This window comes from Pezoporus wallicus, unplaced genomic scaffold, assembly GCF_028554395.1.
Source record: "Pezoporus wallicus isolate ANWC-B61680 ecotype Strahan unplaced genomic scaffold, APGP_CSIRO_Pwel_v1 contig_4131, whole genome shotgun sequence".
NCBI lineage: Eukaryota > Metazoa > Chordata > Aves > Psittaciformes > Psittacidae > Pezoporus > Pezoporus wallicus.
The window spans coordinates 2,030,006-2,044,184 of record NW_026641950.1 but is presented as its reverse complement, the minus strand read 5'-3'; the positions used below and the strand labels follow the sequence as shown (position 1 = coordinate 2,044,184).

At 39.1% G+C, this 14,179-nt stretch overlaps 1 protein-coding gene across 1 annotated transcript in view; it reads left to right on the top strand.

Annotated features, from left to right (window-relative positions):
* LOC130608258 (cytochrome P450 7B1) overlaps positions 1 to 14,179 on the top strand; it is a 125,723-nt gene that overhangs the window by 92,691 nt on the left and 18,853 nt on the right. The window contains exon 2 of the mRNA XM_057426058.1: positions 13,541 to 13,677. Coding sequence (XP_057282041.1) covers positions 13,541 to 13,677 — 137 coding nt within the window. The remainder of the gene's footprint in view (positions 1 to 13,540; positions 13,678 to 14,179) is intronic.

The window sequence follows — 14,179 nt, the reverse complement described above, 5'->3', positions numbered from 1 at the left end:
GATCACACAGATTGCAGCTATTAATGCTTGCATGTGGGAGATTGTTTTGGAGTCTTACCTGTGTCCATGCAAATACAAAGATCTTCCTGCAATGGTGAGCATTTCATCCCATCCACATTATGTAACTATTGGCTACCAGGTTGACCAGTCATTGCAGCTAGTTCTAGTTCACAAAATAGAGGAATGTTTATGGTAGCTTGGGGGAAGTGGCGAGAACTGGATATTGACTGCACTCACAATTAATGCATAAGGCAGTACTGGAGAATGCTTCCAGATGTAGTCCTTTGCATGGGAGAGTCCGCTGAGCAGCTATCTTTGATTTAGCAGCAGGATGGAGCTGAAATCATGTCTTGACATGCAAGCATTTTGGATTAATAGCTTAATTTTTCCTTGAGGATTGATGGCTTAGTCTGTCATTTATTTGTTTGAGATATTTTATGATCTGATGATTTCTCCTCACATATTTTAGTCAGGTATTTTATGTATCATTGTTGCTTTATGTTTTCTATTACTGGAAATTAATTTCTCACACAGTGTCTTCATTTCATTATATAATAAAACCACATGTGCGTTTTGCGTGAATAGGAAGAATCTGTTTTAATTTAGCCATTATATAGTTTGCTATCTTGGGTTTTCCTGTTAAAATTCCCAAGTTTTTGTTTTAGCATAACAATAGTCATATTCATTGCTTCTTACATTATAACAAAAGCACTCAGATGTCAGTTCATAGATTGACATAATCAGCTTTGTCTCTTAATTAGAAAAGAGAATAAAGCTGTTTAGGGTTGTCAGTAAAATGACAGTAGTATCATTAACAGAAGGCTACATTGGATGAGAACAGTGCAAATGCTTGGAATTGGAACGTTAAAATTTTTTACTGATAACCTTTCATTTATAATTTTCATTTCCTTATGATTTTTCTTTCTAATTGAAAAGTAATAAAGCCAAAGGTACATAATACAGCATATAAATGGAACAATTACTGGTGATGGAGAACATAAACTCCTTCTGTAAAGACTCAAGTTTATACCAAAGTAGACCTACAGCTAGGAGAAAGTGTTGTTCAGGATTCCTGCCTACTCTCAAAGCAAAATTCAATATGGCCAATGCACCTTTTGATGCACTCCTTGTCATTTGTATAATGTCACCAGTTGTTCATGAACAACGGGCAGCTTATGGATCTTAATATGGAATTCCAGACACAGCCCAGACCTGACATCTCACAGCAGCACATAACAGGAAATCTTTTCACAATTTGTCTGAATTAGGCTTAAAACATGACATCAGGCTACTAGCATTGACTTCAGTGAGTCCATATTTTGCACATTTCTCCATCAGTTTATGATGGTATTGATATCCACCCTTTGGTATAATAGAAGTCCACTATACTTGTAGGACACTGGCTTTCAGCTGGATCAAATAAAAATTCCTAAATCTGACTGAATTTAAAGTACTCAAATACTAGGAAAATGGGAAGTACATGCTTCAGGATTCAGACATACAGATGGAAATACCACTGCAAGCTGCATCTAGGAGTTATCTGAGGTGGCTTACCCCAACAGGGTCTAGGCATTCACAAGACTCAGAATTTCATCACCTTTACTGGCAACCTCAGTTAGTGGATTTTCAGACTTCCTACATATCCAACTGTCTTTTGGCAAGCAATATTAAGGTCCTTCTAGGAAGAAATCTGAGCTGCTTTGTCTCTTCAGCATTAGTCAAATGACAAAATTGAGGTGCAAATCAGCTAGCTGGCAGATCAAGTAGCCAGTCACCTGAGAGAGCACCCTTGAGTGTATTCTAAAACACCCCCACCTACAGCTTTCTGTATGAGATGAGTGGCTGTGCAGCCAGTCTCGGAGGCATTTCAGCAGGGAGAATGATGAATGGGTAAGCCACTTGGCCATAGTCCCAAGTTTGCATTCATTCCTATGCAGTAATATTAGCATGGATGAGGTGTCCTAAACCTTTATCTCTGTCAGGCTGCATCCACTTTCTTTTCATTAGAACCTGTAAAGCTCATTATCACCCCAATAGAAATGTTTTACACTTTTAAGATTTCATGAAGCTTTGATGCTTCCATGAACTTTATGTTCTGTGTATAGACAGCTGCCTCATCTACTGTTTGGGATTCACATTTGTTGGGCTTCAAAACCAAGTTTAATAGTGCTCAGTTGGAATAGCTGGTTGGAAAATCTTGAACATTTATTTAAGGAATTTCCTAATTTTCAAATTCAAGCCTTTTACTTGATGGAAAATGGAAATTACGTTTGCCAACACCAGGGAGTTTAGATCTGTCCTGTACCCTTGAACCAAAGTTGGAAATTACTCAGTTGCCGAGGTGAGTAGCTCCAGTGCAGGCACGACTGGCACTGGAGCACTCCAGTGCAGTGCACAGTGGGATTTCCTGAACGGGGGGAGTCCAGAGAGCTGGCAGTAGCCTGTGGTTCACATCACAGTGGCTGATGAGACCTGGGCAAGCAGATGGTATGGTGTGGCAGTCTGTGCAGAAGAGCCTGCAGGAGGGGTGCTGAAGCCTTGCCAGCTCAGCCAGGAAGCAGTGATATCCACGCAGCAGAAAGCCATGGGTTCTCTAAGATCTGCACCCACCATGGCTGACCCAGCTATCCAGATAGAGCTCTGGTGGGAGCATGCTGTCGCCCAGGAATCTGGCTGCGGGCTGTGCCTGGCTCTTACACCAGTATGGAGCAGTGAGCACCCCTGGGGAGGTGTGCCCAAGTGGAGGAACTCCTCTGCTTACTGACAGAGCACCTTGACGACAACCAGGTGATCACAGCTGATCAGCATGGCTTTATGAAAGGCAGGTCGCGCTTGAACAACCTGATGTCCTTCTATGACAAGGTCACCCGCTTAGCGGACAAGAGAAAGGCTGTGGAGGTTGACTACTTTAATGAAGCTTTTGACACCATTTCCCGCAGCATTCTCCTGGAGAAACTGACTGCTCATGGTTTGGATAGGTGCACTCTTTGCTTGGTAAAAAATTGGCTAGATGGCCAAGCCCAAAGTGTGGTGGTGGTCAGAGTTAAATCGAATTTGTTGCTGATGACAAGTGATGTTCCCCAGGGCTCAGTACGGTGGCCTGTTCTATTTAATACCTTTATCAATGATCTGGATGAGAGGAGCCCTCAGTAAGTTTACAAACAGCACCAAGTTGGGTGGAAGTATTTATCTGCTTGAGGGTAGGAAGGCTCTACAGAGGGATCTGGACAGGCTGGATCAATTGGCAGAAGCCAATTGTATGAGGTTCAGTGCTAGGTCCTGCATTTGGGTCACAACAACCCCAGGCAACATTACAGCTGGAAAGCTGCCTGGCTGAAAAGGACCTGGGCTGTTGGTCAACAGCTTGATGAATATGAGCCATCAGGGTGCCCAGGCAGCCAAGAAGGCCAACAGCATCCTGGCTTGTATCAGAAATAGTGTGGCCAGCAGGGCCAGGTGAGTGATCATGCCCCTGTACTTAGCACTCATGAGGCTGCATCTTGAATACTGTGTTCAGTTTTGAGTCCCTCACTGCTAGAGAGATATTGAGGTGCTGAAGCAGGTCCAGAGAAGGGCAACAAAGCTGGAGAAGGATCTGGAGCGCAAGTATTACAAGGAGCAGCTGAGGGAACTGGGGTTGTTTAGCCTGGAGAAAAGGAGACTCAGACCTTATTGCTCTCTACAACTACCTGAAAGGAGGCTGTAGCAAGGTAGTTGTTGGTCTCTTCTCCCAAATAACAAGTGACAGGAAAAGAGGAAATGGCCTCAAGCTGCACCAGAGGAGGTTTAGACTGGATATTAGGAAAAATTTCTTCACCGAAAGGGTTGTCAAGTGCAGGAACAGGCAGCCCAGGGAAGTGATTAAGACACCATCCTTAGAGGTATTTGAAAGACATGTAGATGTGGCACTTAGGAACATGGTTTAGTGGTGGACTTGGCAGTGCTAGGTTAACATTTGGGCATGATCTTTAAGGTCTTTTCCAACCTTAACAATTCTGTGATTCTATGAAATGATGCAATTGTGCAGTATCTGTTTTTTTTGGGAAAGAAAAAAGTCTATATTTCAATAGATCTAGGACAGGCAAGTCTTGGACTATTCAGAAATATGATTGTATCATAATCCAAGTATTCCTTTGTGAAGGAAACAGCTTAGGAAAATAATGAAACAAGTATTCATTTGCAATTGTAATATCTCTGATTACAGTCCCCAGGTTGACATTTACTCAATTTAATTGAAAAAAATTGAGAATTGTATTTATATTTTCTACTCCATCTTTCACAGCAGAGGGATTTAAAACATGTTCAGACCTACAATGTCCCAGTTACTGTTCCATCTTATGATCTTCAATTAATAATATTTTACTTTCCATGGCTGCAGAATGAAAATGTATTCTTGATTTACCTAAAAACTGGAATTAATTAGGTTGCCTAAAAGTGACAAGGATGTTGTACATTCCAGAGAACTCACACAAACAGAAGGCCAAGAGCCTCATTTAAGAGTTTAACCCTTATGCCCTTGAACACAATAGAGTTTACATAAATATTTTAAAAGGGCAGCTGCAGACCAATTAAAGGAATATATTTTCCAAGCATCAAACCATTGTTTTCAGGCAATACACTGAAGCTCTCATATTGATACATATTAAGTCTGTTAAGGGCTCAGCAGAGTTTCAGGCTCAGGAGAGGGAAAAGCAGATGAGAGCACCCCAGGGGGAGTTCGGGCAGAGATCGCCTGTGAGATGCATAGCCCAGCTCACAGGGTGTCCGCATGGGCTGCAGGTGGCTGCATACTGCTCTGTAAATCCATCCAGGGAGGAGACAGCACAACCATCCCTCTCGTTAGTCCTTTCCTAGGAAAAACTGTGGGCACACTGAGAAGGCTGCAACGGTCTTCATTCTGATATCTGCTAAATAAAATTGAGGAGCAGCTGTTTTGTGGGAAATATATTTGAGATTTTTTTTTTAATCTTTAAAAATAAGGCTGTTAAGATACTTCAGAGCTTCTCTCATAATGAGAGGTTTAGCTTTTGCTAGCCCTACCAAAGAATGCTTAGTAAAAAACTACATTTCATACGCACTTACTTCAGACTCTAATGGGCTGTCGTTACATAGCAGGAAGCATGAATTATAGAAGGGTGCTGCTCATACACATGGTGACATGAAAAGTGTCACTACCCACCCCTAAGAAAACAAGTTTGCAAGCAGTCAGAGTTTTTGCTCCCTAATTGTGGCAGCTTGATAAGGCAGGGATAGGACTTAGCCAACTGTGAGCTATAAGAAAGGTTGGCTTGAAAAAGACCCATGTGTGCTACTGGAAGCAGGGGCAGAGCCAGAACAGAGCTAGGGGAAGGAGAAGGAGGGAAAGGGTACAAGTGGAATGGAAAACAGAGTGGGGAAGTTTTCGAAGAGGAGATGTGAAAAGAAAGAGCACAGAAGTACATCTAGGAAGGAGGAAAGGAGAGACTTGTGAGGAGCAAATGATGAATAGCTGAGATTGCAACATGCTTTCTGCTGAAATAAGTCACCTATAGTTTCTCCTGAGAGAAGTGAAATCACATAGGAACTGAAATGTTAACCTAGGCTGGTGGCAGAAGCAGATGAAGCAGGAGAGAATGAATGTGTAGCGGAGAGTCCAGTTGCAAGACTGTTTCTCAGAACATGCGCAATAGACTTGCAGCACTGCAAGGAAAAGAGGGAAAATGAGGATCTAGGGAGGAAGTATGTGTAATAGTTTGAAAGGGAAGAAGATCTACGCATACTACGTACATCTTACAGACACTAAGGCTTTTGAACTATTCACCCAAGTACAGTATTCAGTTGCTGTTTTCCTGTGATATATGAATTAGTGACAGTGTCAGTTATCTTCCTTCAGTATATAAGATCAGCTTTGAGTGAACAACTTTAACCTGTCTGTATTGTTAATAAGGGCCAAAAAAAAAAGGAAAAATCCTTTTCGCGCCTTTTCTCTCTAGTGATGATAAAGAACCTAAAAAGATACCAAACTTTTGGACAGCTCAGTTACATGAAAATGAAGGGACTCTTTTCATTACCTTTTTTGTTCCAATGAATATCCTCATTATTTGGCATTCGTACAGTTTTTCAGGAAATAATATTTGATTTTTACATTTTCCTTTTTAAATTATATATTATAAACTCAAAGAAAACACAATTGCTGCACATAGAAGCAGCAATCTTTCCATCTAACATTCCCCTCTCTTGCCTTGTTACCAGGGTTTTTTAAACATGATAATGTCCCACCACTGTTTCTGAGATTTTCTGAATTTATTTGTTTGCTTATTACGTAAGGAATGATTGCTGCCTGTTTGAATATATTTCTGTGGGGAGTGCTGACATTCTTATCCACACTTCACTTGTCATTTCTAGGCCAGACGGTTAATATGATTTCCTACTATGAGCTACTTACTGTGTACAGTTTTAACATGTATTGCAGCAAGGCAGTATATGAAAGTGCAGAAATTGATTACAAAAGAGATGGATACTGGGGAGGAGTTCTTGGGTTCTCTTGAGTAAAACCAGTTGATGTGCAAGCATAAATAGTGGTAAAAGGAAATACCAGTGGACTTTATATTCTGATCTCATCCTTCTCACATGAATACAGGAAAATAAGTATTTATGTTTGTGGATAATACCAAAAGAGGAGCAGCTTCAATCCTGCAAAGGAGAGGTTAGCATTCCAAATGGCAAACTGGAAAACACAGAGGACTAACCAACAACAACTGGACAGGAGCACAGTCTTTTCTCTGGGAAAAGGCTGAGGGCTGTAATGGTTCCCAAGCTGGATTTTTGTCACAGTGGTGATTTTGCACAGAAAGCTGAGGTTGTGCTGGGAGGCAAAGCCAGGTGTGTCACCGTCGAGATGGGAGAGGTAATTTCTCTGCTGTACTCGGTACAGAGCACTGCCATAGAGCAGGGCGTGGGCTAACACAAGAAAATCGAATGGGGAGTGACATAAGTATATAGAGGTCTAGAAAATCGTTATGAGGAAATACTGGAAGAAATTGAGGTTATTTAACCTAAAGGAGACTTAAGGGAGAACATGATAAGTACCTTTCAATATATTAAGTGCTCCTGCAGAAGTGAGGGGAATCATTTATTCTCTTATTTTTTTGCAGGCAGAATGAGAAGGTGTGGGCTTAAGGTACAACAGGAAGATAAAGGTTAGATGTGAGGAGAAACTTTCTGATAATGACAGATTGCTTGAGGAGACTGTAGAAACTCCATTACTGAGCATCTTCCAGAACACCATAGACAAATATGAGCCAAGATATCAGTGCACAGCACCCTACCTGGGACATGAGGCATGGAATAAATAACCTCTCATCATCCCTTTCCCACCTATTTTTCTTTCATTAAATATAAATTAAGAAGGGGAAAGCCCTTGTCTTGGCAAATTATCTCAAATCTATGTTACTTAAATGTAATAGAATAACCTTGGGCTTGGTCAGGCAAAGCGTTGAGTAATTGTGGCTGCCCTCACTGACCTCACCCAGAGCAGAAGTAAGGTAGGATTTCAAGGATGGGGCCATAAGCACTTAATTTATATTAATTTTTGATATTGCTGAATTACTGTTGCATTGACCAAGTCTTGTCTTCCCGTGACTCTTATCTTGGGTGTTAAGAAACTTTACATTAAATTTTGTAAAGGACCTTTCTGGGAATTGTCAGCATTAGATACAGCTTGAGCCAAGAGGGTTTTTGCAGTGGGTTTCCATTTTAAAACTATTCAGATTACTTTCCCACAATGGTATTTCCTTTTAGACAATGTCCCAGCCAGTCACTACAAGTAGTGGTTGAATTTATGGATGTGTCGTTCAACACACAATTCTGAAGTACGAAGAGGTGTACATACAATGTCAACCTACAATTGTTGAGGTAATTTAGCCTAAAAAAATGCAAAGTAATATAATTTCCTAGAGAGCAATATTTCAGAGCTTTTGAATGAGTTGTCGAGTACTGGTATCTTTTGGATATTTGGGGATGACCTAAAGGAAATTACTGGAACAGAGAAAAGAGAAGAGCTCCTGTGAGGATGGCAACACAAGTTAGAGATCTCAGCAACAAAAAGCTTGTAATATTTTTATTTTAAAATAAGAAAGGATTTTCATTTTAAATCCCAGAGGTTCTTGACATGAAAAACTTTCAACTAAAGGATTGCATTTTTCTGTGGGGGAGAAAAAAAAAAAATCACTGCAAAAAATTCACTGTTTGGTTGGTTTGTTTTCATCAACATTTCTCCCAGTTTGTCTCACATTATCACTAGAGTCTGCCTTTGCTGTACTGCTCTTTTTGGGAGCGCAGATAAACTCCTTTTTCCTGGTGTGCTTAACAGTGTATTTGCAATTTTTTCCTGAGTCTTTCTCATTTTCTTTTACAAGTGACCTTTAGCCTAACGAAAAGAGGAAGTTATCAGTACTGCAGCACAAAATCACTTTACCTAGGCAAAAGTACAGGTGTCAACAGCAGTTTTTTCCATCCCAGGGCTCTTGTTTCTTCTTCACTGAGTCAATCCGTATCTGCATCTCTGTCAAGACTTGGCCTGATGCATCCATTTACTCCGCATAAGCTCACAAGTAGTGATCAGATAGGAGCAGTGTCCGGTCCTTACCTCTGCAAGAGGTATGTGAGCTGGGATTTCGAAGGTAGTAGACTGTGTATTGCTAAAACTCTCAACTGGCTTGTTCTGCAGGGAATAATTTTTCATAATGCATGTGTTCAGCCTGGAAAATTTGGAGTTCTTGATGTCACTGAGGCAGGTGATCTGGATGGGGCATTTATGGCTTGCATAATTTTATAAATATTGAAAAATTGTGTTGTGGACAAATATTTTGAAGTTTTTTTTATTTATATCCTCTTAGATACAAAACAACTAATGCTGTGAGCAGGTCTGGGGGAAACTGTAACTGCTGAATTAAAAGGACATAGGAAGATAGACTTACTGCCTTTCTCCTGTCCTAACTTTCTTGTGTTTGCTCTCTCGTAATACAAGAAGACACTCCAGACACCACATTCTGGGGATTTCCTTTGTTGGGGTTGAAGCCTTTGGCCTCATTCTTTTCCTCACAGTTAGAGGGTTCATAAGCCCCTGGAAAGACAGTGTCTGTCATGTCTTGTTGCTTAAATATTGTGGTCAGCCTGTGAATAATCTCAAACTGCTTTGACATGTTCATAATAGCTTTTGTTCTACTTCTGTACCCATCCATTTCCATTCCTTAAAGTCCCCCAGCGTGGAGTGTTCCAGCTTGGATGCAGTGTGTGATGATTTGGCCAGAGATGTTACGAGAAAATCGGACTGTTACCTTTAATTTTTGTGGAACGTAACAATGACTTGGCATTGAAAATGACCCCTCTGTGGCACATGATATTACTGTTAGACGTTTTTCTCCCTGGCTTGCAGGTGTTTTTCTCCCTTTGGTGAAAGTTTCTGAGGAGCGGTCAGCTGAACCGGCTGTACCCTGCAGAGTGACGTGTTAATGTGGGGCTTCTTCAGCTGCGCTGTGTGCAGTGAAGGCTGCGTTAACACCAGATGCCAATCATACACCACCAGTGGATTTGCAAGATTATAGGACAGGAAAAAAGATGAAGGTTAAGCACAGGGCACAATAGAGATTACTTATGGTAATGAATTGTATAATTTTTCTAGACAGATCTGGATTAATGTTTATCCCAGGAAAGAGATTACTGTATGTCTGATTCTAGTTGTAAACAGACATTATTAAACAGAAGGTTTATGTTCATGAAATGCGACTATGGGTGTTAAAGCACTTATGATTTATTATGTGCAAAAAGAAAAATTAACCTGTTCATCTGCTGTAGTACAAGATGCGCTGTGGATTTTTGCATAATTTGGAAGGCATCTGCTCCCTTGGAATACAAATAACCAGTGAAATGAGAAGGATTCTCCTCTCATTTACACTGATCCAGTGCCCTACACCGCAGTTATGTTGAATGGTTTAACCAACAAAAGAATAGTCTTAATTGCTTTTACAAAGCAATAATATTTCTATGAGAGATAATGTTGGCAAAGTCTGTTTGCTTGTAAATTTTTAGGGTATTTTCTTACAACTGCAAAAAAAAAAAAAACCCAAAAAAAAAGTATATGTGCAGAGAGCTTAACAAATGACCTTATTTGTGTTTCCCAAATAATTCCCTGTCAGTAATTGAAAGCACAATGTTTGGAGACTTTAATTTTTTTTTTAAATATATATTTTTTCAATCTATTTTTTCACATAATTGATGTTGTAGACCATTTTTCTCCTGCTTTATTGCATCACTGCTGCTATGAGCGAGATATAGGTACAACATCCACATTTTTTAATACCACCTTGCCTAAGGAGCTAAATAATCACACCTGAGTCAGTGTTCTGGGTGAGGTAAAAAAAACTCACCTTAAGGAAACTGCAAACTCCAAAACTTTGCTTATTTGGTAGAGAAGACATTGCAACTTTATTGCTCGCTAGCAAGAAAGTATCTTTTTACTGTGAAAGCAAAGAAAAATTAGGTATCAAAATCTGTTCATCCTATTTATGGGCTGTATTTGTAGCCAGCTGATTTTTGCATAATGCCATTTGAAATTATCCATTTAACAATGATGGATGATACAAATGTGTTTCTTTGCCTCCACTTTGTAACTGATCTGTCTACTTATAGATTGTATTGGACATGTTGCTGATGCTTTATTTGTAAAATTCACTTACATATGTGAGAAATTTGTCCATTAAGTCTTACTGACTTCACAGTGGCTTCTCAGATAACTAGACTTATTCCTGTATGCAAGCAAAACCAGCCCAAGCCATAAAAAGCATAGGAACATAGAGCAAAAAGATCTGGGAATATTATGAGGTGTGTTAAGTAAATTAAAATTTAAGCAGTTAAACAACTTCTGAATAAAAGGTAAGACGTTCTGAATGCTTTAGATTAAAAGAGTTATAATCTTAAATTGCCATCAAAACACTTGATTTTGCTCTTACGTATTTCTTAGCTCTATTTTACATTTGGTACAACATTATATGTTGTGTCATGAGAAATATGTAACTAACGTTTTCAATATTTTGCCTAATTATCAAATCTTCCAATGTCTGTGAAGTGTGAATCCAGAGTTAATGTTCACAAACATATTGATTAACCCATAATAGTTTCTGTGGGCTTTTCTAATGGTTCAGTGTAGCCTCTGAAGCTGATGAGAACTTCTGGAGGTACCAGGGATGCAGGTGAGAGTCCTTCAAGAAGCCAGGGTCAGCTGCTTAAGAGTTTGTGCAGTGAAGCATTGTATTTTGGGAGGCACGAAAATATATGAGGTGCTCTTTTCTTCACTTTGTATTAGCAGACATCAATAAGTCATAGAGATGACCTCCATCTTCCAAAGAGAAGGAAAGCTAGAAATGAAGACACATTTCTGTTATCAGTCTGCTGTGGGTCGTAAGTTGAACTGGTGGTATATTTTCCTCTGAAAGCTGCATAGCCTTGACGCGGTGTTTAACAGTATTAAGCTTATTGCTGCTGAGCTAAACATGTCTGAAGCAAACGATGACCCTCACGTCTTTGCAATAGCAAAATGTCTCCCTGATGTGATCCTGCAGACTTGGAGCATTAAGTTAATTTTCCCCTGGATTTCTGAGCTGCCTTCTTTTTACCCGGTGGAGAGCTTGTGAAGAATACAGCTTCTGACCGAATGACAGAACGTGGAGGGTGAAATTAGATGCATTCAATTAGAAGATGACAAAAAGACCATCTAAATATTTGTCAGGGTACTACTTACAGGGCGTAGTGTCCAGACTGGGAAGTGAAAGGCGGCTGCTCTCAGGATTTAGTAGTTTGGGGGGTGAAAAATATGGGTAAATCATCCAGATTCCTTATGGGGTTGGAAGGGATAATTGAGGGTATCAAGTTGGCTGTTATGCTTCCAGGGCTGGTCATCCTTCTCATGTAATCTCAGATTAGTTCTTTTCTTGTATTCACTATTACAGAATTAACCATCATAAAGTTTTTTGGACCACTTTTCGTTATCCATCCACCACTAGAGGATGGATAATGCAGTGGTTTATGGGAGGTATTGTAAAAAAGGGGCTGCACCTTCACAATTAAAAAAACCTATCACAAAACAAACAAAACCACAAAGCCATGAAACCCAAAGAAACAAAAAGCATGGACAAACTTGTCAACTGTGAGATTGTGAGGTTTGGACCAGAAGTTTTACTGGTTTTCCAGAGGGCAAAAAGATGCTCTTGAAAACTAACATTCAAAATAAGTGGTAAATTGAATTAAGAGATCAAGATACGCAGCTTGGTTTGGCCACGTCTGTTTGTCCGTATATTAAATTCATAACAACTTTTTAAAATCCGAGAGCAAATCTCAGGCTTTTAATTTCTTGTTCAGAAAATTTTAATAAGGAAAATATAAGATGCGAATACAGCCTATGATGTTTACCTTTTTTTTTTTTTTTCATTTCTGTTGCAGCAGTTCAAGGGAGAATATGACTATGATAGGGTTAATCCAGCTACATAAAAATCCATGCTGTGTATAATAGTAGTAAAGCTTGTGATCCCTTGATCTTTGATTAGATCCAAGCTAGTAAATATCTTGTATTTAATCAGAATGAGTTGTACTGCATGTAGTATAAGTCACCTTCACAGATGGGATGTAGCAGCAGAGTTGTTCGCGAATATTTGTTTTAATCCTTTCCAGAGCAAGCACGCTCTATGTTTCTTTGTTGTAAATCAGATTCAAGCAACTAAAGACCAGCATGAAGGAAAGACATTTACTTGCAGGCAGGAATAGGAAAGTGTGAGAACCTTTTTTTCCTTTTTAAAGAAAAATGTAACTTACTAGATTCTGGAAAGGTATTTTTCAGTATTCCATAAACATAACCAAGACACCATGGCTGCTTTTTTAGACTGGGATGCAAATATCATCACTAGAATTTAATCTTTAACTGTTCATGCACATTTCTACCTTAGAAGACTATGAATGTATGGAGACTAAGATTTATTATGGTAAATGTTTAGCCTCTATTATTATTCTATATTTTGAAGTTATTTAGTTAGAATGGTAGCTGTTCTGTGTGCTGGTAAACTGAAATTATTAAAACATTATCTGTAAGGCCAGTTTTGTGTGGTTTGTCAGCGTCCTATTTACCTAAATCTGTCATAATTGCCTTCTGATACATCTTCTTCTGACATGCCAAATATTGAAAATGAGATGACTCTTTACTGGGAGACTTTCTACCGAATATCATTTTTCTGTGTTCATAACTTGATGGTAATAACTGTACGACCTGTAGTTAAATGCATCTCAATTTCTCTCACTTATTTTTCCTAATCACCACACAGAGCCTTCTGTGCTCAGAGGTGTGATTAGATTTAACCTGCCATCATATCTGAAGAACTTTCTGTACAACATATTATACATTGCAAGAATTATATATGTAAATGGTGGCTCTAAGTGTAATATATAAATAGATAAAAAGATGAGTTGCTCTCATGCCAAAGTTAATTCCTGATCATTTTTTTTCTGTTTTTAACAGGAAGTCTGGAGAGCCCCCACTAATAAATGGCTGGATCCCTTACCTTGGGAAGGCTCTGATTTTTAGAAAAGATGCTTTCAAATTCTTACTGGATCAGCAAAAGAAACTTGGAGATATTTTCACTGTACATATTGCTGGTGAGAAATATTTTAGTATTTCTCTTTTTTTTTTTACATCGGTAAAGTTAAATACTAATTCGGATGCTTAGTTTAGAATCTTCTTTATCCAAAAACATTTTTGTGTAGCATAGACCAATAAAAATTACTTAAATTCACGTGTATTGTATAAATAATAATTATCCATAGGATATAATTATGAACATGTGGATTTATGTACAGCTATAGGTGTATATGCATATTGACAGAATTTGTAGGCATGTAATGTATGAGCATAGCTTTTGCCAGCACATTTAATTGTGTATTGTTTGGGGATTTTTTTCCTAAAGAAGGGAGAACTAACATCATCTTGACACTGCACAGAAAAATATCAGATTAAATTTAGAAAACAAGAAAAAAAGTGCAGAATATGTTCTCACACATTTTACAACTGGTTGACAGGAACACAAGGGAATGAATGACACATTGACTCAGTGATACAATCAGGACTGGAACATAGAAACTTCCCATTGCCAGCCTTTTA